Source organism: Stylophora pistillata, chromosome 1, assembly GCF_964205215.1.
Source record: "Stylophora pistillata chromosome 1, jaStyPist1.2, whole genome shotgun sequence".
Taxonomy (NCBI): Eukaryota; Metazoa; Cnidaria; class Anthozoa; order Scleractinia; family Pocilloporidae; genus Stylophora; species Stylophora pistillata.
In genome coordinates, this window is record NC_142519.1 from 43,768,127 (window position 1) to 43,793,630 (window position 25,504).

At 38.6% G+C, this 25,504-nt stretch overlaps 2 protein-coding genes and 1 pseudogene across 3 annotated transcripts; 1 reads left to right on the top strand and 2 right to left on the bottom strand.

The window, feature by feature from the left end:
* Nucleotides 1-507: 507 nt before the first annotated feature.
* Nucleotides 508-11,598, bottom strand: LOC148742693 (uncharacterized). The gene is given in 4 exon segments (XM_088748131.1): nt 508-1,045; nt 10,385-10,496; nt 10,705-10,944; nt 11,421-11,598. Coding segments are annotated over 4 exon segments (1,068 nt in total).
* Nucleotides 11,599-15,737: 4,139 nt separating this feature from the next.
* On the top strand, nt 15,738-16,751 carry LOC148742694 (P2X purinoceptor 7-like). Its single transcript, XM_088758297.1, has 2 exons — nt 15,738-15,813; nt 16,253-16,751. Exons 1-2 carry the CDS (start codon nt 15,742-15,744, stop codon nt 16,745-16,747), a joined length of 567 nt encoding a protein of 188 aa, XP_088614423.1. The 5' UTR covers nt 15,738-15,741; the 3' UTR covers nt 16,748-16,751.
* Nucleotides 16,752-16,860: 109 nt separating this feature from the next.
* On the bottom strand, nt 16,861-25,276 carry LOC111346518 (uncharacterized; annotated as a pseudogene). Its single transcript, XR_015996424.1, has 9 exons — nt 21,049-25,276; nt 20,820-20,924; nt 20,249-20,452; nt 19,796-19,942; nt 18,611-19,557; nt 18,174-18,253; nt 17,887-17,945; nt 17,661-17,726; nt 16,861-17,494 (listed from the first exon to the last, which is right to left on the bottom strand). The product of XR_015996424.1 is annotated as an uncharacterized LOC111346518 (transcript).
* Between the last annotated feature and the right edge of the window lie 228 nt (nt 25,277-25,504).

Below are 25,504 nucleotides of genomic sequence, written 5' to 3' on the forward strand. Positions count from 1 at the left end.
GTGGCATTCACTGAGATGTTAATTTATAAAAGATAAAATTAAGCATAGAAAAAATATGGTCACGACTATTATTTTAGGGTAGTTGGTACCGAATAGTAAGAAGTGTAATAATTCGAGAGTCCCCAGCAGAGTGTTGACGGTTTTTCCCGGACTTTTGTCTGGGATCTCTATTTGCTTATTCCGTTTACACTTGTATTACACCACACAGAAGAGCTAAATCTGTCAATTTCCCAAAACATTGAGAAATAAGAGTCTCCATGAGGCGATTCAAAAGAGAAGTAACTCTGTTGCAAGTCTAAGGGAGAAATCGAGGACGGAAGATTATGATAAAGCGAAGAGGTCGAACCTTACTCTTGATTTTCGTAGAGCAGTTTTGGACTTCCTTTCAAGCAATCGTTTTCCCCGGTAAGGTCGCGAGATGACCTTTTCTGTGAATTTACAGGCCCGTAGGCTGGTTTTTTCCTTGGTGGGTTCTTTTTCGCCTAAAAGGGACCTTTAATATTAAACTTAACGTTGTCGCAAAAGATTTTCCAGTTGAAGTCGACGGGGGTGTGGCCGAGCATAACAGTCTACTACAGTGTCCAAGTCCACAGGGGTAGTGTAGTAAATGTGCAAAAGCGCAAGATGGGACAGGCGATCTTTTCCCATCATTGCTCGCATGTAGTTATTAAGTCGTCGCAATGTTCTTGTGCTTCGTTCGCTTTCGCACGATGTGACTGGAATTGTGGGGGCAATTTGGAGAAAAATGCTAATATTTAGAAAGAGGGCAGCATCACAATCTTTCATTGCCACAGCAGGTGAAGCTGGCCATAATTGCGGTTCCATTGCTAAGTATCGACTTCTCCACCGCGTAAGTTCCATCTCGAGCAACTCAGGGGACGGGAGATCATCAGTGTAAGTGTTAACAGCTGCATTGAGGTTGACATTTCTTGAACAGAGAACACTTGGAACGAGGCCAAGTAGTGATATGGCAACTTTTGCCGAAGGCTAAAGCTGCTCCTCGATTCACATGATAATGTGATCAAGTAAAGGAATTGCCACATTTCTTTGGTGATTCAAAGACTTCTTATAATAAAATTATCGTCTATTCTTTCCTTTCCACAGTCGTCACATTTGCAGGAATAGTGTCACGTTTTCACAACTAAGGTTTCAGTAATATTTTTTGTACGTGCGAGATATATTTTAAGCCGGTCAAATTATTTGTGAGTAGGCCCCTAAGTGGACCTTTCCAGGCAGTGGGGGTGGGGGGTCGTTCGAATCCCCCGACCCCCCCCCCAGCTTACGGGACTGATTTAAATAGCATTTTTGTCACGGGACTCGCCAGAGAGTTCAATGTTGCTTTTCATTAGAACATAGCTAGCAGAGTCGCGCAATTAAATTCATTATACGTGAGCGTGCTCAAAATCCCGATAGTGCACGCTGATAGCGTCAGCAAATCCGACTCGCCAGAACTTTTTTTTTCGCGCGAGCGGCCATTGTTAGCGCGGGGAAAAATAATATATTTCGCGACAATAATGGATACAAACAGAAACTCGGTATACTAGTCCGAAAACGAAGGCAATGTTTCGACCTTTTCCCTTGGGCTAGAGCTCTTAAATGAGGCAGAAAGAGAGAAAAACAAAGGAAAAGGAGACTCGGAAACAGCGCCGTCCCGATTCGCTTCAACTGATATTGTTGTCCGTTTTTCGCGTCGGATGTGATGCACAATTCCACCGGCTATGTTCTAAAATAATTGGTTCATGCTTTCAGCTGTCCACTATCGAGTTATGGAGCACGTGGGAAGTTTGGAGAGCACTCAAGAAGCTAGAGTTTCCCTCGGCTATCGCCTCGGGCAACTCTTACGCTTCTTTCGTGCTCTCCAAAGTTACCGCGTGCTCCATAACTCGATAGTGCACGCTGAAGCATGAACCAATTGTTAATTGGTTGCCGGCCTGACTGCATCGACACGCGTTTTAAAAAATGAGGTGTGGAAACTGTGTATTTCTTAAAGAGTAGATTTTCGTGAGGAGTCGAAGGTCCAGAGTAAAATTTCCAGGGCTCAAAAATGTCAGCCATCTTTCTCATTTTATATTTTATTCTTTACTCATTTAATTTTTTTTTTTCTTTATCATTACTTATTTTTCCTCTTGCGCAGAGAGGTTTATAAATTTGTGGAGATTCGCACCTAGATCGCGCAAACGAACCTCGGGTTATTTCTGGTGGCCGTTTCAGTTATCAAGAAATACTTTTTGGCGATGACTTTCGACGGCAGAAGTGTTTTAAATGGAAAGGTAGTTACGCACAAAAGCGTGTAGGGCTTTAACGAAATCGAACTAATTTTTTCTGTCCAGCTTCACTAAAGATCGATTCCTTCGGGAACCAATAAGAATATCGGAAAAGCCTCGCATCCTTTTTTAGCCTTTCATCTGCTGAGTGATACAGTTGAGTCCGTTTGGATGTCCGAGGTAACGCGAGGGCTGGTAATTCAGTCAACCAAACACCGTCAGTTTTGTCTTTAAAGGCTTGCACGTGCTTACCAGAACAAAACCCATCAAAAATTTTGTTATTTTCACAATGTATACGTTATAAGCGCTAGCTTTACATTGATATGTAGTTTCTCATGATTCTCAGAATAAGTCACGTCGTAAGCGCTGGCTTTGCATTGATATGTAGTTTGTCATGGTTTCTTTTAAAGAAGCACGCGTGGGACGATTTTTCAATCCAGCGAAAAAATCTAGTTGATTCTTAGAATAAGTCCGTCTTGACTGTTTCAGCTTTGAAGAGTGGTAAAGGCTGTTTTTCTCATTTTCCCAAAGACATGTGTCAATTGATTTACTTAGGAGTTGATATACACCTAGTGTGGGCGATTCTTTCATAGGCTAGACGAAGGAAACATTCTAAAGAGGGAAAAGATAGTATGTTACCCCGACAGTTCCCAGTGACGATAAGCCATTCAACATTTTCTGATTATGCGTTTAGGCGAATATTACCGGCTGAGAATGGCTTTTTAAAAGTGCAGACAACCAGAAGCCTGGAGGCTGACTTCTCGGTACCGGTCTTTGAATCCAAAGATTCCCCTACATGTAAGAGTGTTTATAACGGGCAGTAAAAATGATAAGATCTGAAAAGCCTTCAAATCATTTCAAAGTTACCGGTGAGCTGCACTTTTGATGTTTGGCGTCAAAATCTTCCTTTGGTGAGAGTTTACTTTGGGAAATGTGAACATCGTTTGTGTCGTAGTTGAATAAAAAGTGTCCTTGATTAGAAATCAAATTAAAATGGGTCATAAGACCATTGGATCCGCCACTGGAAAACATTACTTGAACTCGACAAAGAGCCCGATGGAAACACTTGCACTGCTACAAGGAAAAAAAAGGTCAATTCAGATCAGCTGTATTCGAATGGTCTCATAGTCATAGTCATTGCTTCAGCAGGTGGAGGCGCGGTGGCCTCATGGTTGGTGCGCTCGACTCCGGATCGAGTGGTCCGGGTTCGAGCCCCGGCCGGGACAATGTGTTGTGTTCTTAGGCAAGACACTTTACTCTCACAGTGCCTCTCTTCACCCAGGTGTATAAGTGGGTACCGGCAAATTTAGTGCTGGGGGGTAACCCTGCGATGGACTGGCAACCCATCCAGGGGGGAGTAGAAATACTCCTAGTCGCTTCATGCTACAGAAACCGGAGTTAAGCACCGGCCTAATGGGCCACTAGGCTCAAAAACAGGCTCATCTATTTCTTCAGCAGCACATTCGGACGGAAGCGATTTCATTAGTGGAGATCCAAACCGCCGCAACTCCATTGTCCTTCATAACACGCTGACGTCTGGTTTTTTAAATTGTGGCTGATTGACACCCATCCTTACCAAATTATTAGATGGAGTATCTTGTTTTCTTAGATCAGCAATCCTGCAAAGAAAGTCTTGCAGATTCTTGGAATCTGTCCCTCACGACTGTTTTGGCTTTGAAGACCAGCTAAGGGCTGAGCTAGTTTTAGAAATAAGACAGTACTGTATCCCACAATTTAAAAAATAAAATAGTATCCCGTAATGTAGAAAATAAGATTGTTTCCCATCATTTTAAGAAGATAGTATCCCAGAGACACTCGTCACCCTCCAATGGGTGAGGACATGATAAGCACGCAGTGTGGGTTATTCTCTCACCTGCTTGGCGAAGAAAACATTCCAATTATAAGGAGCGAAAATATGGTGTGTCGTCCAATAACTTGCGATGAAATGAGCCATTTAACATTTTCAGAGTATGCGTGCGGGCGAAAATTCCAACACCGAGAATGACTTTAAACTGAGTATATTAGAAATATTTGGAGGCTAACTTTCCAGTCCTAAGATCCAAAGTGTCCTCGAGATCCAGAACTGTTTGTGACGAGCAGTAAAATAGTGAGATCTGCAACACCTTACTTGAAACCGTTTGACGGTCACCGATAGGCTTAGATAAATTTTACTGGCATATTTCTGGGAATAATGATCAACACACTTCTGGCATGAATACTAACATTCTTGAGCGTAAAAATATCAAAAGCGTTTCTATTACTTTTACTGAAAAACACGTTTTTGGGGTTCTCTTCAGAAAATACGTTTTAAATGACGTTTCTCAGTACTACTTTTCTCACACTTTCTAGACTAGGTTACCTTATTAAAAGCCTGGCTACTACCTAACGTATTCAATAAGAGATAAATACGTGTAGGCTAAGAATTTGGTCGAATAAAATGACAGTTTTTGTAAGAAGTTGCTGTAAGCCGCTTTGAACACCCTTGTTATAATTACCTATCGGTGGCTCTAAGCATGATGCTACATTTTGAGGGGTGGCATTGAAAAATATGATGCTCAAAGTTTCGAATATGATATATCTGGTTTTAATCACTGATTGGCTGCTTTTTTACGCTTGGCGTTAAAATCGTTCTTCTTTGAAAGGTTAAGTTTTCTGACGTTTGACCTCTGACGTGAACCCCATTTCAACTCTCTATGGCGGGACTGCTGAATATGCCTGTTTCGTTGCGTGTGATGAGGGAGCTTTCGTGAACGGCTGTGACTTTTATTTCTGTGGAACGAATCGTATTTCCAAGTTACTTTAGAGGCTCTTTTACTACTATTTCACGCTAAACACTGCTGTATTTTCTTTACTAACTATCATTGAGCAGAATGCGCATTGTCAAAACGCACCATTTCTTAGCGCAATTTCGACTAAACATCTTCAAACTGAAATGGATAGAGGTTTCCTTTGGCCAGTTCTCAAAACTAAAATCTTGTCAAAGTTACTCACCCAAGGCACCCAAGGTTACGGTTTTTAGAAAATTGACGGTGTGGATTTAAAAAAAAAACAGTGCGTGAGAAAATATGGGTCAAAAAACCTTGTGAAATATTTTCACTTCCTCAGCATGCAGTTACATTAAGAGTACTGCGCCTTGGTCAATCTTATTGTTAACTTAAATTGTGTATTAGTTTCCTTCTATGTTGTGGGGAAATTAAATAGGTTTCGGGCGCATTAATCATTACATGGATCGGTTTGATTGGTCTAATTAACTTGGTCACAAAAGTTTCTGTTTTACTGCATATAGTCGTTAATTAATATCATTTGATCTTGCGCGTCAGCTCAATGTGCACTCTACTGTTATGTCTATCGGTTTCTGTCATCCCGATCCGTCCTTGGTCTTTCTATTAGAATCATCACACTTCTATGAAAGTTGTTTCTCTATTTTATGACTAGAAGGGAAATAGTTTTAAACCTGTTTCATCATATCAACATTTCTTAAGTTACCTTGGCAAAGCAATATAGTTGAGAACTCAATCATTAAGTACAGTATAATGTTGGCTCCAAATGTGCAGCATCATAAGCTCATGATTATTCCACCATCATTCAGGTAATCATTGTAAAACTCGCTCAGATCTATATACTAAGAAAGAGAACTTTTTTCAATATATTGATTTCATTAATTCATGATCTTTCAACAGGAGGTCTATCAAGAGGTCTTGTCACATAATTGATTTCTACTCAATTTGCCCATTTGTTGACTGTCCATTTACAATGTCATAAAATTTTCACTTTCTAAAGAGAAAACTTTGTTCGGAACCTCATTTTCGACGGTTTCGAGGAGAAGTATAAGACGGATCACCTCCTATAATGTTCAAGTCCTTTGGCAGACAAAAAAGAGAGGGGTCGAAAGCATCTCCCTTAGCTTTTTCGCGTATACCTCAACACCAATCTTTTGAAACTGTTCACTGATTCTATATACCTCACTTTGGAAAAATTGGGGAAACTGTTGTGGGCCACACGCATGTACAAAGTCAAGAGGAGCTCTCTTGACAGGATACATATATCTGTAGTTTTGTCAGATTTTGATGAAAATGGCCAGAATCAGTTCGTCGAAACATTTACTTTGGTCCAACTTCAATGTAGATTCTCTCGGGAACCAATTGAAATATTGAAAAAGACTCACATCTTTTTTAGCCTTTCATCAGCTGAGTGATACAGTTTAGTTTGTTTGGATGTCCGCGGTAACGCGAAGGCTGGTAATTCAATTAAACAAACACCGTCAGTTTTGTCTTTAAAGGCTTGCACGTGTCAAGCAAAAGAAGACCTCTCAAAAATTAGCCAGTTAACATTTTCTGATTACGCTTTTAGTTGAATTTTGTAATACTGAGAATGAATTTTTAAAAAGTGAATATGATCGGAAACATGGAGACTGGCTTTTCAGTCTTTAGATCCAGAGATTCTTCGAGATGCGATCGTGAGATTTCAGACCGTTACGCAATACTGTTGAAAATTTCCTTAAAACTCTTTTATTAAAATCTTTTATTAAAGATTTTAAGTTTACCTTTTTCAGTAAAGTATTATACGAGGATTCATAATCTTGTAAAAGAAACCTTAAAATCCGCTTGTTTTAGGCCTCTTTACCAGAATTGCGGGTGCCGCAAAAGTGCAACACAGAGGAGCAGTAATAAAATGCGGCAGGATGAAGGCCTTATACAGCTTTAATAGAGTGTCTTTGGCGATGAGTTTTCCGAATCTCTGCATAACTTTAAATTGAATGTTGATCTTTTCACATAGAGTGGATACATGTTTGTCGAAAGAGAGCCTGTTATCAATATTCATACCAAAAATGTCTAGAGAATTTTTAGTTGGGAAAGAGAAATTGTGATCAGTTTTTCCCAAAACAAGCCCTTGGTGTTTAGTTACGTTAACTTTCATAGCGTTATTTTTGTACCATTGACTTGCCTTAGCTACTTCACTACAAATACATTTTCCCAATATAACTGGATTTGAGTAGTACACTTGGTGGTCATCAGCATATACATTCAGCTTGGCTTGCGTAACATGATGAAACAGATCGTTAATGAAGTCATTAAAGAGCTTTAGTCCAAGGGCACTCCCCTGATGAAGACCTTGTTGAAGTCCTAAATGTAATAACTTTCCTAAATGTAATAAAATCCTAAATGTAATAACACTTGGTCCTTAATGCAATAAAGTCCTAAGTGTAATAACATTTGGTCCTAAATTAAATAAGCCTCCAATGCATTAGTTTAACTGTGCTTGTGCATCCACATTGAGATGTTTAAGTGACAACTGTTGCACCAGAGAATCCTCAAACCAAAATTCATGGCATATTGTATGCTCTCTCGCTGATTTTAAGCAGGGTCTTTTTTGTTTTTGGCTTGAGATGTACACCGAGAAGCATTGGCTACAAACCTTCATACGTACTGATGTGTATGCTTTTGGCATCAAATTGACAGATCCTAAAACAATAGAACGCTGACCAATCCGGCCATCTTAACCGAACAGGTTTCGGCAAGTAATTTTTCACGGAAAAAGTGCGTTTTCTCTTTAGTAATAACGGATAACGGAAAATAGTATCTTTGTTTCACGCATCGCGACTGGCATATGATTCACAGTTCACGCCTTTAACATTTTACAATCACGAATCACGGCAATTAAAAACAGCCAATCACGTTTCCTTGAAAACCCCCACATTTACATTTAGACATGGAGACGTGACGGACGAGACGAAACTATTTGTTATGTCTGACCATTTACTAATGCAGATTTAAAAGACATGAAAACTGAAAACTCTTAACCTTGGGATCCTAAAGAAATTTATGAGAAGACAAATCCGAATTTGCGGAAGCATTGTAGCAGTTGTAAACGAACGATGTAGTTAATTTAATATTACCACTAGTGCTGTTTACCCATTCAGACTAGGAACAATCTAGGACCTGTCAAAGAACTGAAGCGGAAACTGTTTCCAAACAGAATTTACATAAATTTCAACATTGCCTATGTTCAGGGATACAACCCGTTAATCGATAGCAGATAAAGGCGTATTCTTTGCATTTTCTTCTCAATACATAGGACACTTTATTTTAATTTCTTGTTAGCGTTTTCTGAAATATACCACAAGCTGCGGTGGACATTATGTTGGAAGAAATCGAAAGTGGTGACGCAGAAATATTGGCAGTTGAAGGCTTTTGAAAAGTCCCGCAGTATATGTACTTTCCTTAGTCTTAAAACTCATTAATGAAATGGTCTTAAATGCAACCCTTTGCCTGTACTTTAAGTTAGACTTCGAGAGTTATTTCTTAGGCTGTGCGAAAAGGTTGGAAAATGTTCTTGTTTTCCGCGATGAACCATTGTCTTGGTATTTGGTGAAGGTGTTTTCTTCCTTTTTTCTGTTGTGACAGTGTTTAAAAAGGGACTAACAAGGGAAATCGATCAGAAAGCGACAACATGTAGCGATCTTTCTTGTTCTGTCAAGAAAGATGCATCTAAATGGTGGTTAGTCTTGTTGTATATCCACCTTGAAACTAAAGTTTCTTGGCGGCGCAAAATGAGACTGATTAGCGTAATGATTTAAACATCGGAAATGCGCCAGTACATCACGGGGTTCATCCTGAAACTTGTTCTCAGTGTTAGGGAGGCGACTGAGGTTGCGCTCCGACCGAGTCCTTTTATTGTTTTTGAGAAAGAGTAAATGTAGCGTGATGCGCCTTAAGAAGGGAAATTTCCCTTTTGAATTAAGAAAATTCATCTTAGCGGTACTACACAATTCGCGCCGGATACTCTGAAATATGACCTTGAGAACAGACAGAAATTCAAAGAAACAAGTTACTTTAAAACCTTTCAATCTTATCACGGGTTTAAAAATGAGCCGTTTAGAAAGCAAAAATTTATTTGAAAAGTAAAGACCAAACGTTTTCGACACTGGGTCACTATCGGGGTAAATAAGCACCGTCCGCTAATTAGTGTTCCTGATGTTTCAAACGGATTTTTTCGAGGGTAGGGAAGGTATTCTTCTTCAGATAAACAGTATCAGTTGAAATTATGTATTCTATTGATTGTGTATGATAATTTCGGCATGAGAAAATTAGCCAAAGTTGAAAGAAACGACGGTAAATGACTTCGAGTTGAGGTAGATTTTATCTTTAAAGCAAAAAGATCTCGCTCTGATAAGAATCAAGAATGGCTTTTTTATTTTGAGAATCGAGAAAGAGAGCCAGCTGTGTTTTGTAGCACAATAAACCCAAGAGGGTCGTTTAAACTTTTTCTTTGTTTTGACTGTCTAGCCCTTCTACTGCTTTCTGCGACTTCGTCGCAGACATTGTCTAAAAGTTACGATCAACCACACAAGCGAGTAAGTCACTGTGCTTTAGAAGCGCAGAGGCGGATGGATAGTTAAGCTTGAACAGTAGGATAAGGTATTTGAATAAGTTTGGTGTTTGAAAATTGAAGTCTCTAGTTTTTCTTTTCCCTTCTTTTAATTCCTTTTGGAGACTTCTATAAATTTTCTTGTATTTATTTGGCAACACTCGGTTGATTCTTGATGTTTCCGTTGAAAATTTTGCGCGGGGAATTTGTGTGCGGCTGTTTCCTTTTTTTCTTTAAATCAATTAGTACACCATTAAAAACGGCTCACACGATTAGTTTTACTCACATCTGAGAGAAAGCAAAAGCACAAATTTGTGCGTGAGTTTTTGGGGATCGGTACATCATTAACAACCTTTGACATAGATAACCCTTTTGAATGTGCTGGTCAGCAGCTTCTTTTCATTTAGACCTGTTAAATGTGAGTCACTGAGTATATAATTTCACATAACCACGAAAATATTCGACAATTTGAAAACAACAACTTTCTGGAGAGCCGGTCAGGATCCGAATTAGGAAACAAAATGTGCATGCTAACAAGGTCTGGTCTAAGAACTAAAGACAAAAAATTCATATCCAAGCCCGAAAATTGTCCGACCTACAAATTTGCAGACTTTCTTGTCCAAGTTCTTAATTTGGTTTATGACTTGTACCTCCATCACTGATCACACAAGTATACCGTTATCACATTTCTCCAAAATCTAATGTACTTAAGAGTCTGAGCCAGTGATATGTGGAGGTATTGGTCAGCTTACTCATTGTTTTGCCAGCTGTCATTAGAAGCTGTCAGTATATATAACGGTCTCCAGCCAATGCTACTCGACTTGCAACTACTAAGTAAAAAGATACTGGTTGATATCAGCGAGCCTGCAATGTGACATGAATACTGGTCAGACGATTTTTCGGTGCAACAGCTGTCACTTTAACACCTCAATGTGGATGTCCGCTATAACACCAACGCATTAGCGCAGTCGGACGATTGCATTAGAGGCTTATTACATTTAGGACCAAATGTAATTACGTTTAGGACTTTATTACATTTAGAAAAGTTATTACATTTAGGACTTCAACACACCTCGGCCTATGCTCTGCCACATGGAGTACGTATCTCCAATTCTTACTCTCTGCTGTCTTCCAGTTAGATAATCCTTTAGAAGCTCGCAGCCTTTCTCACCAACACCGTAAGCCTTGAGTTTTGCCAACAATAGGTCGTGCTGTATAAGATCAAACGCTTTAGAAAGATCCATGGACACCACACCAACCAATTCCCACCTATCGCGCATGCTCCTCCAATCCTCTGTCAGACGTAACAGGGCTGTCTCACAACGATAGAACTTTCTATTAGAACTGATGAAATCAGATGGGATGGCGCGATAAAACTCTTTCATTTGTACCATCAACAGCCTTTCTTATACATTGTTGAGAACTGTAAGGACTGTAACGGGCCTATAGTTGGTCTTGTTGAATTCATCGCCTTTTTTAAACAAGTGTGTTACCTGACCTTTTTTTCCACTCGCTCGGATACACACCGTGGTCAATGGACGAGTTCAAAATGCTTGCAATAGGTTTAGATAACACAGCCGCCGAATCCTTCACAAGCCTAGGTGTCATCATGTCATGGCCACACGATTTGCGACAATTGATTTCCAATAGCAGGCTTTCGATCTGTATTTGATTAGTGTGCTGGAACTAGAAACTTGCGTTGCTATTACGTTGTAGTATTGCTATAATACTTGGATGTACAAGGATCGTGCATCATACGAATACTTGTATGGTTTACAAAATTCTTACCGTACTCCTCTTCGCTCGCCGCCCTCACACTCTCCGTGATCTTAATAAAATGTTGATTCAAAAGCTGGGCAATTTCACACTTATCACTTATGACCTGATTGTTTTCTTCAAGAATAATGTCATCAGCCTGTTTTGTTTTGGTATCAAGGAAAGGACGATACGTGTTCCAGAACTCCATTGGGCTGTCCGGCTCCGTCGATCAGAGCACATTACACTGAATGTGCCTGTTTCGTTGCGTGTAATTAGGGAAATTTTTGTGAACGGCTGTGACCTTTCTTTCTCTGGAACGAATCTTTTTGTCGTGTTCCTTTGGAGGCACTTCTATCATTTCACGCCAAACAATGCTGTATTTTCTTTACTGGCCACAAACTTTGCATAAAAATGACGAACATTTAACTCATAAAACCTGCTCCGGTGTCCACGACATGATGTTGTATTTTTAATGATCTAGACTCTGAGTTCCAGGCAAGCAGGTATTTAAAATGAATTCTGTCCTACCGCAATTTTCTTTTAAGAGTTTGGAAAGCATTCTCTTAAGCTTTGTCATATTTTTTTCATCATATTCACAATATGCATCTCACGCTGTTTGCCGTTTTAAGACACTTTTCCGCGCTCAGGAAATGAAAATCAAACATTGGAGCTTGTTTTTACAACGATCAGCCTCAAGTCTGGAATCATCAGTCTCCTCGAAAACTGCAATAATTAATTCCTCGTGCGTTGTTACCAGTGCCATGTGTTATTGACAAGTCAACGTTCCACATTTATGACAGCATTGACTTAGCGTGAATTATAGAAACTACCTTGTTTTTGGCTAAGATTTTTGTCATGAAATGAATTAAAGGCAGTTGGAAATTATACCCTTGCTCACCATAGAGTCTCCTGTAGCTCAGTGGTTAGAGCATCCGACTAGATCACGGAGGGTCGTGGGTTTAAATCCCATCTGGAAACTCGATTTTTCTCTTATATTAAAAATTGGAAATTATAAAAGTTTCTCTATATGTGGCAGTCCATAATGTATTCACGTGTGCCCCAATGTACCTAAAAAAATAGAAATTTCACATCTTATTTTATTGAACCGATGTCGAGTTAATAATATGGGTCAGAAATCTTGTGAAGTGTGCTCACCTCCTCAACATGCGGTTACCTTACGAGTCCTGCGGTTGGGTTATTTTAATCTTTTCCAATTTTATTTGGGTATTAGTTGCCTTATACGTTTTAGGGAATTAAATAGGTTTCGGGCGCATTAATCGTCACGTGACTCGGTAATTGTTCTATTTTACTTGGTTTGAAATTTCGACGCAAACTTGGTTTACTAATTTTAAATGATCGTTGATATTGATTGATATTATTTAATCTTTCGCGGCAGCTTAGAGGGTTGTCCAAAATAACGCATCATAACGATTCGTAAAACTGACATGTCGATTTTTGCGATCCGTGCGGGTCGTGTAATTTATTCACGAGTCGATAAAGGAAACCTAAAGTGGCATAACTGTTAAAATTTATGAGGTCTGAGCGACTGCGGCCATATTGGGGTACATCTCGACTAGCTCATCATGGCGATCTCTGGTCATCGCAGTGAAGCAAGCCTCAGAAATTACATACTCTACCCTTCGAGTGAAGAACTAAGAGCTTGCTCTGATATCCTTTCTGATGCGTTAAGTGGAAGGCCACATCAGTCACTGCAGCCGAGTTTTACGGCGCTATCATCCCGAGCAGTTTTCATGTTCCTTTGAATCCAGCTATCTTCCATTCATATAACACACGCCTCGAGCATTTTGTACCCTAATTTATCACGTGAAGAAACTTGCAAGTTTCTATGTATAAGCTCTAATTCGGCCAGATTTCACTTAGAACAATTCACTGAACACTAAGACTAAAAAATTCAGGCAAGTGTTAAATTTGAACTGCCGCGCTACAAATATATTTCATTTTTTCTCAAGAAGGGGGAAAAACACTCGACTACGTCTCGTGTTTCTACACACACTTCTTTCCGTATTGACCGAGGATTCTATGATTTCTGAAAAGAGCTCCCGATTAACACGCTGCTTTTCTTTAATGGTGTACAGGGCAGAATTTTAAATGTTTGAGATCTTGTTGTTTCCGTTGCTGCAGCAAACGAAGAGTGTTACGATTAACCTGTTGTGATAAACGTTGCCAATGGTTACGTTTCCGAATTCCTGAATTATAAAGCTTGCGAAGGCCGTATTGAAAGTGCATTTGTGAATGTGATATATTTAACGATATTACTCCAATTCTAACTCCCTTACGATGCCCGATAAACGAAAAAATCAAAAGAAAGAAAGCTCCCCATCTGCAGAAGCTGACGAAAGTCACAATCGCGTATGCCGGACGCCAATAAGTTGAGCCGAAACTCCGAGCAAGAGAAGACGTTTATGTAATCATGAGAGACTGTTCAGTAACCTGTATTCTTCATCGCAGGAGAACTGTAAGACAGTGCTGTTGTCATGTACACATGTCCTCTCTAAGTGATGCTTCTAAATGAAGTCTATTTGAAAAGAAGGGGAAAAAAGGAACATGAATTTTGAAATTGTAACAGTACTACAATGAAAAACAGATCTACTTAATGGATTTAGTAAAATACTTCTTAACAACTGGTGATACTGGATAATGACTTACATTTCACAAGCCACTTCTTGACTAGCTGTCAAATGAAAGACAGTTTGTTTACTTTATTATTATGAAAATTATTGCTCTAATTATCATTGCTATTAGTACTACTACTGCTGATTTCTAATTAAATGAAAGCAATCTTGTCATTTGTGTGGTCTGTTTAAAATATGAATCTACACATGTATGTTGGCTAATTTTCATTTGACAGTAATGTACAGCCTTCCCTTGTGACCAAGACTCTGGCTGACTGAGTTTATTAGCATTCTTTGAATCACTACGGGGTATCAATTTCTACTTTATGTCTTTAAATCTGTCTGAATTTTCCATAAAAAATAATCAGTTAATAGCACTAAGAAATGAGGCCCATAATTGCGTTATGATCTGTGAAGTCTCTAAAACACCTGCTTGTATATTTAAGTGAGATGTTTTTAAATATATGATCAATTAATGTTCTATTGTAAGTTGTCTATGTTGATATCAACTGTTTCTAACATTTATCTCTAAATATTAAATTCCACAAAGGTAGCTTGTCTGCCTCAATAAGGCAATTTACATTTAAGTCTCTAATAATGTTGTTCTCTGTCAAAATGGTATCTAACACTTCTGAGACTGCTAAAGAAAGTTGTCCTCTGGGAATTTTTGGAGAGCAATAAATACCCAAGACTGTACAGTTCTCACAAATTGTGACTTCAATCCCAGTTATTTCAATACCATTGTGACAGGAGGGATATCCAGGGCAATATGGGATTTTGCGAAACACAGCTGTACCACCAAAAGGTCTTGATCCAAGACTACAGTATGTATAAGGACTGTAATTTCAAAAGAGTTTTTAACCAACTATGTTATATTTGTCACAAGAATCTTGGGAACTAAATCTTGTTTCTGCAAAAATAGTGATATCAGAACTTGAATAGTTCAAGTCTTTGCATTGTCTTGTGTCTACGCAGTGATCTTGCATTCAGGTGACAGAGTTTTAGAATTGAACTAGTTACGCCATTAAGTGGTGATATACAAAGTTTAAGTTTAGCAGTACTGTCGTTCTTAAAGGCCCATTTTCATCCGAGATCCTTTGCAGTCGTTTGTTTTGGTTTTGAAAGCGCGCTATTGTTAAATGGCGAACTCTGATTGGTTGACTGTTATAATCCCGTCGCCCGGTCTTTTCCAAACAAGATACATCACGATGTGCGAAGAAAGCAGGAGTTCCTTCTTTTAGTAATTATGGAAACAGACGAATCTATTGATTTGCAAGTACATGTGGGATTCAACGCCTACGGGTCAAGAATCTATGCGGGGAGCGAGGAGGAGATTGCGGAAGATCAAGAGGTAGGTGACAGATTGGTAAAGCCACATGCAACCATCTCATTTGATGTTGCTTCAAATTTTGCTAATTTCTTCCTTATCTTTTTCTGGCTTAAAAATTATCTTTTCACCTGGTGTTGCAGATGATGTGTAACTGTAAAGGTGCCTGTGTCCGAAAAAAAGGTCAGGGTTTCTGTCTGTGTAAAGCGGCGAACAAGAATTGCTCGACTCGGTGCAGATGTCCTCATTCGAAATGCAAAAACAAGGTAAATGCGAATCATAGCTCACAGCTCTTAATAAGTTCATTTATCCTATAGAAATTAAAGCCTTATCAAGGCTAACATCGCGATGTGTCTTCCTTAGGCTCGTGAGAATACCCAAGAAAACGAACATGAAGCCATTGATCCCGATGGAGAAGTTACAGCTTGCGAGAGAAGTTCAATCCTCTGTGACTCAAGTCGAGGTGTGTATAAAATGCGTTTTTCAAATTGCATAAGAAACATGTTGCAGTGAGCCTACATGGAATAACGTACCCAAAGAAAGAAGTAGCTCATTTTAATGAGACGTCTTCTAACTTTTGACATGCTATCCACGCAAAGTAATTGACAACACTGTTGGCCATACTAGCCTTCAAGTCCTTCAAGCTACTGGGTACATACCACAAAGTTCATTTCTAAAAGGCAGGCTGGGAGAAATTTCCAGTTATCTACGGGCACACTATGTACTCTCACCAGCTAGACACCTTTATAACGAGATAGCATTCGAGTGACAAACTTTTCTGACGTACTGTAGAGTTTTGAAAAGAAAAAATGTAAATATATGACGTATACATGTAAAGGTATTTTAGTACGATTGCTGGAAACAAGAAAGTAGATTGATGTTTCATAATTTCTTTATTACAGGAATTTCTTGCCCCTCTTCAGAGAGAAGACATGGCTTACCTTCTAAGGAATGTTTTGGCTATGGGGAGGGGAATCTTAGACTTTGCCAAGAAGCTTCTTCAAGAAAAGAATGCACCTCCACCTCCCCCTCCAAATCCTGGTGACACTTCTCCCGAGTGGTGCAAATGTAATGCGTGTAGGCCAATGCCGAATGAAATCGAAAATGTTTGTTGTAAGAGGGTGACCTGTATTACAAGATTTCAGGCATTCGACAATATTTGCCTAGACAGGGACATTCTTGAGGTTTGCATCGAGGCTCGCTGCGACATTCGGGCAGATGAATTCAATTTCTCCAAAGAGAGTTTCAGGAAAGCCGCCTATCGACAGTTTGTTCTGTGGAGGTGTGGCAAACTCGGCTGGGGCAAAAGGAGGGTAGTGCCCTCATGTGTAGTATTGTCAATAAGAAGAATATATCCCTCAACAGATTGTCAATATATGGGATACAGAAACAGCTAAATAGCTCTGCCAGAGTAAGAAGTACTCCCATATTTTTTTTTCAATTTCATTCACACTTGTATTGTGAACTAGTCCATTCTATGCTTTGCATTAGAAGTAGTGCAGGCTAAGTGTTTAAAAAAAGACAGGTTTATTTTCTCCCCAATTTATGATTAAAAAAAAAAACTAACCAATTGTATTTCATGCAACCATAAGCTGGATAAAGTCTGTCTCTACAAAAATAACTCTCCCAAAGAGACATTATGATCACTGGTATTAAAACATGATCCTGTAATTTACGATGAAACAATGTTTGAATGTGTTTCATCTTTACAAGTGCAATACGTTTAATATTTTAGAAGAAAAAATATAAATGATCAGCTGCTTCCCCAGTTGAACTGTTCCACTTTTTCAAAGGCGGCTAATAGCATGACGAGATGGCCCTTTCATCAATTCCTCAGTAGAGGGTGCTGCCTTCATGGCAATAGTGGGAGCAATCTGCTTTGGGTTGAAGGCATTGTCATCAGTTGTCTGAGAAAAGCTTCCCTCCAGAAGACAGCGCTCCTTTAACATTTTGGCCACGAGAAAGGGGAAATAGGAGTACCCAGCTCTCTCTTCCTTGACAGTCTCTGCATGGAATTTTTGTGTGCGCTTAGAGAACTTTCTGTGGCCACCTCCTCTCCAGCTGCATTCAGTTGCTGCCCTCTACAAAGATGCATATTGTGGTCGATGGCAGCCGGGATAATACGCATGATGAAGTAAGGATACCTAAAAAACACCAAGTCAAAAGACGGGGTTCTTTCAGCTATGATTACAGGTTAACATTACACAACTCTTACAACTAACAAAGTCATGATCAATTCACAAGAGCCGGTCCACTATAAATAATCATCATCATACGAGTCACTTGAAATGTAAGTTCTAAGTTTCTTACTCAAATGCTATTCTCTTGGGAGCATATTTTGTCATACTATTGTAGCTTTCAAGAACACTTGTGTGCCTACAAGAAACATAGAGCATACAACTAATCAATTAAGACAATGTTCTGTCTACTTGACTTGTCCCCCCACAACCCTCCAAAAAAAAGAATAAATCTCATACTGTGATTCTTCCCTACATTCAGTTGTACAACAATAGCTGTTAGCCCTGATTACTGAAACCTGATGATCTTTTGAACCAAATTCGCTCTCCCTTCAAGGCTTATAAAATTTAAATTCCACTGGTATTAGAGGAATGAAAGAAACATACCTAAAATCCGTTAATTAACTGTGTAGTGTTATTCTCCTTCCCACTTACAGTATCATTTTTCTGGAAAATCATTTTTCTGGGAATTCAGCCATACTGATCTTCTATATTTAATAATAATATGTGATAAGTGTTTATTAGTCAGAGAAATGTATCATCATCCATCATCACTTTTTAATAAGAAAATGAAATAGCCACCTACTTGGTGAATACACTTGCTAAGTTTCTTGGCGTTATGCCGAATGTCAAGCGAGTGGAACAACTCTAGTTGTTGAAATTTATCTGTCAAGAAATAAAACAATATACAAGCAGCATTACAATCACTGACATAAAATAATTAAACCACAGCCACACATATAGCTCTATCAGACAATTTATGTCCTTGTTAAAATAAAAACTGCAGGTAATGATTCCTTCATAGATAAAAAGTTCAGATATATCACATCTAACGTGTGTCTACTTTAATTAAAATTTAAAGGATCAACTTCATTTGAATCCAGCATTTCTTATTACATATTCTGTAATAATCAAGTTTACCAACAGAATTTGCTGGTAAAGATAAAGTGATCACTTGCCTACAAGTGCATTACTTCTAACTACACTAAAAATATTTCTTACATAGATCCCTAACCAATGTACCTTTCATTTCGCACACCAATTTTATGATAGAGGATGAAGCATCTGTCGTTATTTCACTAAAAGGAAGAACAGTGGCCATTTTTTCCAAAAGTCGTCGAACACCCTCCTTTTCCATAGTGACAGAGTTGCCGCCAGTTTCTCTCTTGTCAACAACGGCCATGTCAACGACAACTTTAGTGGCATGTTCCATCAAGGTATAGACACAATACCTTGCAGAATGACCAGGTGAATCATTTCTGCCATCTCCGCACAAACATATCTCTTCATACTGCTTAGGTACATAGACTTTCAGGGCATTCATTTTGTTCCAAACATCACTAATAACAGGAGCAGCACAATGCTTCTGAAAACGTGTGAATGTATTGCTGCTAATGATGCTCAGTCCTAGGGCCTTGCACAGTCGAGCAAATTTGTTATAATTGTTACCAGAAATTATTATCGCTGCAGCCAACAAATTATCATTGAGATAAATATCTGAATTGTGCTTTGCTCCCAGGACCTCTGATGAAATCCATTTTTGGCTGTGCCCATTTCTACATTTCTTTGTGATCTCAACTCGTGATCCAATGGAAGTCACATCTTGTGTTACACAGAGAACCTCTCCACAAACTTTCCCTCCACTAATGAAAGCACATGTGTCTGTGGATAGTTCGACCAACTTATTGATGGAAACAATCACCCTCATGCACGAGTGTAAAGCAAGGTATGCCTTGAGGTCTTTCACACCAGTCAACTGAGAAAATGTTTTTTCTAGCTTTTTCAAGGTTTTCTCTTTGTTTTTCTTTACTGACTTTGAGCCTTCAACCACCTGCTCCTCTGGCTGTGGACCAGGCTCATCACCAGCTACACATTCATCCTTATTGGATTGGCTACTGACAAAACTGTCACCATATAGAGGATCAATCATTGTCAGTGTCCTCTCATCTTCCTCAGAGCTGATGTCCATGCTGTAAATAAGCATCAAATAAATATTTTATTCAGGAAAATAAATTCACTGAAATAATAATAATAATAATAATAAAACATCTGACAATGATAGTGGTTCATTTTAACATGAAGTGCTTATAAGAATTTCATGTGTAGTAATTATGACAAGATTATAACTGTCTGTACAGTTGTGCATAGTCTGTTCACAAGAGTCATTCGTTCCAGTTTATACCTATGAAATAACCAAACATCGCATACCTAGCTTCATTAAAACGTTGAGTACCATCAGTAGTCTCATAAGGTTCATTTTCACCTAAACTCCACTCGCCAAACTCACTATGTTCTTCCACGACCTCTTCACTGGACGTGTCACTCCTGTGGAGTTCCTCCAAAATGACACTCACGCTACATGTAGAGAATGCAAAGATTCATAAGTCTGAGTATTTTGGGAGTGTCTCCAAAATTCAGCATATAATTCCCAAATTTGAGGATCAGAACTGTTATTTGCACATGGTTTTACTCGAGGAGCATTTGTTCCAGCTCACCCCCCCCCCCCCTACCCTGTCCAGCCACATACAAACAGCATTAACATATTTTTAGGCTCTTTCATCAGCATACAACTCTTACTGCAGCATGCTCATGAGAAGTCAACATGTCCCAGATGTACACAGGTATACACAGGGTATACAGTATAGCCAAATGTGAGTATACCTTTGTTCCAGCTCTAGATATTGGTGGTTGTCAAAGGCTGAGATGGCAAGGACACTTTCAGCTGCTTCACTTGCATTGTCACTGTCTGCACTATCATTTTCATCAGGACTAAGAACAGAATAGGGATTCCCTGCCAAACTGTCATTGGTTTGTGCAAACACCTCCAACCTTGATTTCTCTGGATCTCCAGTGATATCAACAAAACTTGAATACAATAAAACAATCAAGGGTAAATACTTGCAGCCATCTAAAAATAATTATTACACATGTTGGTACCGTTTTTTGTATGCACTTATTTCTGGAATCAACCACCAAAAAAGGTCCATGTAAAAAGAGTCACAACCAATACAAACTGTACACAAATCACATTTTGTTTGAATCACATATCACAGTATCTCTAATAATTACAGTAGCAGAAACTATTCGGCACAAAAACTCAGTAGAAAATATTAAATATAGATATATATATAAATATATATATATATATATATATACATTTTAAAAACCCTGTCCCAAATTCTTTTAATAACTGCCATTTTTCAAAATGGCAGTTATTAAAAGAGACAGTTACCTGTCAGAGACTGTACTTGACATTCCAATCTGTTTTGAAGGAGGCAAATTTGGGCACTGAGGGCCGTCTGCACGAACTGGAGTGGACATAGCTGGGAGGCTACTGCTATACTCATTCACAGACACAATTAAAAAGAAAAACATGGATTTGGTGAAGAACAGAGAAAACAATTTTGCAGCTAAATATTTGAGACTGAAAAATCATAAATCGAGTCTGTATAAAAGCTTACCTGATGTTGAAGGAAATCGTTCGGCTTCAGCACTAAAGAGAATATAAACAAATAACCAATATTGGCCAAAACTGGTTTACTTTACTCATTTCAATTACAGAATGATGACTTGTACAAATGAGATCGCTTACATACATATCTCAGGATCTCAAGTAAAAATCAGTCAAATAATTATTCTCACCTCGAAAAAATATCCCCAGAGTCTCTAGTTCCATCGTAGGAACAATGCAATAGCATTTCTGCAAAAGCACTGTCTGTAGTGTTGCTGAAACCCATGGTTATTTTCCTTGCCCTCTATAAATCATACACAGACTCTTGAAGTCGACTAACCTGTGCCAAGCCGGGCAGACTGGGCCTTCCTCTTGACTGCTTCTTCGGTGCCATCAACTTTTCAAATAACGTTTTTCACCGTCATACATGTAAGAATTAAAAACTACTGATATCGATACTACGATAAATTGCTGTTCGCACACGATTCAAGATGGAACTTTGAAAGCCCTAATTAGTAAGATGCAAGAAGATATCAAAGCGACACCACAACTACGAGGAAAATGGCGTATTTTTCATATATGAAAAATTATCCAGGCGCGCAAGGCATCTCGGTTGGAAATGGGCCTTTAATCACTCCATTTCTTTCTCAACAGTGGCATGGATAACAATTTTGTCTTCACAGAGATCAGTTATATATAAGCCTTCAAAGGTAGTAACTCTACTTAGTGCCACAGAGTGTACATGTGGAATGGTTCTCTTAGTACTTAAGTTGACAACAATTTTAGTTTCAGTATCCCCTTGTGATCTATGAACTGTTTTTGCTGCTGCAGGGCATAATGGAAACTGTTTTCTGACAACTTGAGTTGCTTTGTCTTTACCAGCAAAAAATTGTATGGTAACTGGTTTTACTGGGGTCCATGCCCCATGATCAATTCCTTGGGTATGGAGATGTTTGTTCTTGTGTCTAGTTTTTTTACCAAAATCTGAGTGATCAAACTGAACCCAAACTATGCCTGAGTGTTTGCTTTGCTGCTTTAGTTGCACAAATTTGATGATATTCCCAGCACCATTTGTCATGCCATCTTCAGTTCATATATTCATTACAAGCTCAGTTCTTTCACCTTCGGCAAGGCAGAGGTTCAATACCAACTGCTTAGGTTTTCTTGGGTCATTTGACTTGAATTTTGTCTTAATATTTTTCCTGAAACCTCAGAAGAGTTAGCTCCAATAACACTGTCTAGTGCTGTGATTCTGTATTTGTTTCCTATAGCTACATTATGTACTTCATCATTAAATTAATCTACATGTACCTTAGTTTCTATTTTGTTTATATAGGTGGGGTGCATCAAATGGGTTGTTTGTGTCTTCTTCCACAACTCTTTCTTTCAATTTTACGTCACTTGATGTGTGTTTACCTTCACATAACCTATTAAGAAGTTCTGCAAACAACTATAGCTATCTCTTTGCCACATGATCTCAGTGAGCTCAAACATCGAAAATTGCTATTGCCATAGAATTGGAGCAAGAACTGTGTAAACTGAATTTTGGAGGTCTTTAAATATGTAGCCATCCATTACTGGTTCTAACTGGAACAAATCACCAATGGTGATAAAAGAAACACCACCAAAATCATCTTTGCAACCCTTACTATCTTTAAGCCTATTGTTAAGCTGTATGGCAAACATATTCAAACTTCATCCAAGAATATCAATTTGACACCTCCAAAGTGAGTTCTCAAGGTGTTTTGTCTATTAAGTCAAGATATATTGTTTGTAATTTTTCAATGACTGATAGGCAGGAATAGCAAATGCACTGTGAATAGTTTTATCTTTAATGTTGTCAGCAGCTTTCCCAGTTGAACCCAATAATAAGTCACCTTAATTTGATGAAAATCATTGCCAGCGCTATGTGTTAATTAAAAATACTTAAAGGTTGCCTGATACAAGGCTTTCAGAAGATGTGATTTGCCCACACCACCTCCACTACTCAGAAAGCAATAAAAAGGAGTTTTTGTGGTTTCACTCTGGTGCAAAATGCGATTAAAAAAAATTCTTTTTCCTTTTTATTTAAAATCTAAACCATTCCACGATAATCATCATCTGGTAATTCACTTAATATAGGTGGCTCATTGTGGTGTGATGTGGAAGGAATTTTGAAATCATCTGAAAGGTCAATGTTCATTGAAATCAGAATGTAAATCTTCGTTACCAAGAGCTTCCTTCATCTTGCAGTTCAACATTTTGAGCATTTGGTGCTACTAAGTCATACTGGGAATCACTAACTTCTGTGTCATGTAAATACTGTTCAATGTCATTCATATATTCACTGCAGACAGCATACTGATGCATTTGTTTCTCTACTTTTGCTTTCAAGAGAAGGAAATGCTCCTGATATGAAGAGCTACTACCTATTAAATCAGCTTTTTCATTTCACCAACGAGTAAGAAGCATAAGTTCACAGAAATGTTCCTAAGAGTAAGATTTCACATTGAATCAGCGAATTCATCATCATCATCATCTTTCCCTGTTTGAAGTACGAGGTTATCTGTGTTCAAACTTTTAGATTTTTTCCCAAATTAGTTTTTGGGTGAATTATACATTATGCAGCCCAATGAGCCAGTAACATTCTCTATGCTTGTTGGTCTTTCTATGTACCTCTTAATAAGACCAGTAGAGGGAATGTCTTCAGAGTCATCCTCCATTTCTTCTATTTCATTCATTGGTTTCAAAAGCTGAACTTTCTCTTTAGGGAATGAAGTGGTGATAAAAATCACCTCTCGAGAGCTTTTCCTTGTTGGTAGCTGATGAACTATAAGTAAACTGCCTCTTGAGCACTGATCTCCAGACTATTTAAAAATTTATTCTCAATATCTCACTCTTGCTGCTTTATGCTGCAATTTCGATTTCCTTTCTTTGCCTCCTCACATCCTTGTTGTAAAACGCTGACTCATTCCCCTCTGGGCTTTTGAATTGTATGATACAATGTACATTGCACAAGCATAAACATCCAAAACAAACTATAATTATATCCATATTTGCTCTCCATGCACTTAGACATACATTGTTGTAGTTGTTCATTAGGATTTCTTTAATATGGTGGGAGAATTTAGGTTGGATCAAATAGCAAGATAATAGTTTTGTTCAGTGATGTCCAGATTAATTAGCATTTGTTCAAAAGTGATGTCATCTGCCTCTTTCATATCATTCTAATGCTTACTGATATGTTTGCAATCTTCTTTATGTTTTCTAATATGTCACTTTCAGAAACATCACTGCCAATAGGATGTAAAATGGTGGTTGATTTCATTGGAGGCTGTGGATAATTAAATTTGCATTCCATCTTTGATTTTTTACGCGAGTTTGAGAGTGCTTATGAATCTGTTTGTTGACAAGCAGTCCCAGTTCTGGATCATTAACTGATTTTTCTCAAGTGATTATTCGATCAATAATACACTGGTGCATCTTCAAGTCAACTTAACATACAAACATGTGGTGAGCCTGTCTGCTGGTATTCAACTCTGAAACTAGTCTGAAATTTTTCCTAAGGAAGCAGCATTGCTCATTAGAAGGCGCCTTAAAAGCTGATTGGTAACCAAAATGTTGTGCACATGTCACTAGGTCACTCTGAATCAACCTAATTAACTTGTTCTCCCAGTTTAAATTATCTAATTCATGATCTGAATAATCTTTAACATCAAAAAACTTGCCAAGTATTTTTTGGAGATGTATCCATTGTGTTTCAGCTGATAAAAAACTACAAAACAAATTTTAAGGACCAAATAGTGAGATTTACAAAAAATGTTTCAAAACGAAAGAATCTCAACGCTTACAATTATACGTAGCAGCGTTCAAACTGCCATAATTAGTGCCCTTTTAGCATTAATTGACACAAATTAGACAAACAAGTACCTTAATTATGTGGCGCTCATTTGTGCTCATCATTGCATGAAACACCGACAGGAGGGTCTTGGACGTTTTCAGATGATCGCTCAGTTCGTTCCGCCATACTGAACACATGAAATAAAGCCTTCCAAGGGAACTTCACGCTCTGAGTGGACCTCAGAGCGAGGTTTAAAAATAGCTCAGCCGAGATTCCCAGTGAGGAGAAATGCACGTGGCCATTCGCAACTATTCTGGTATAAATTGAGTTGAATTTAGGCCGTATCTGATTGGGATTGTAATTAATCGGGCTTTTGTGGGAAAGCCCGAGTCTTAAAATGCAAGCCGTTGTTAGTCGCTAAAAGGGGGGTCATAGTCTCAGGCGTTCCTTGCTTAAAGTGCGGAAACTGGGGATGAGAGTGTGACAACTTTCGTTACGTTGTCATGAACTCGCTCTTTGTAAATAACATAATTTACAGAATGCTGTGTTTGGTGAAGACCATGTGGCGAAGATTTCTGTCTTATACGCTCATCTCACATACAAACGCACACGCCGTTTGTGGTGGGCCCACGCTAAATGATGTCGG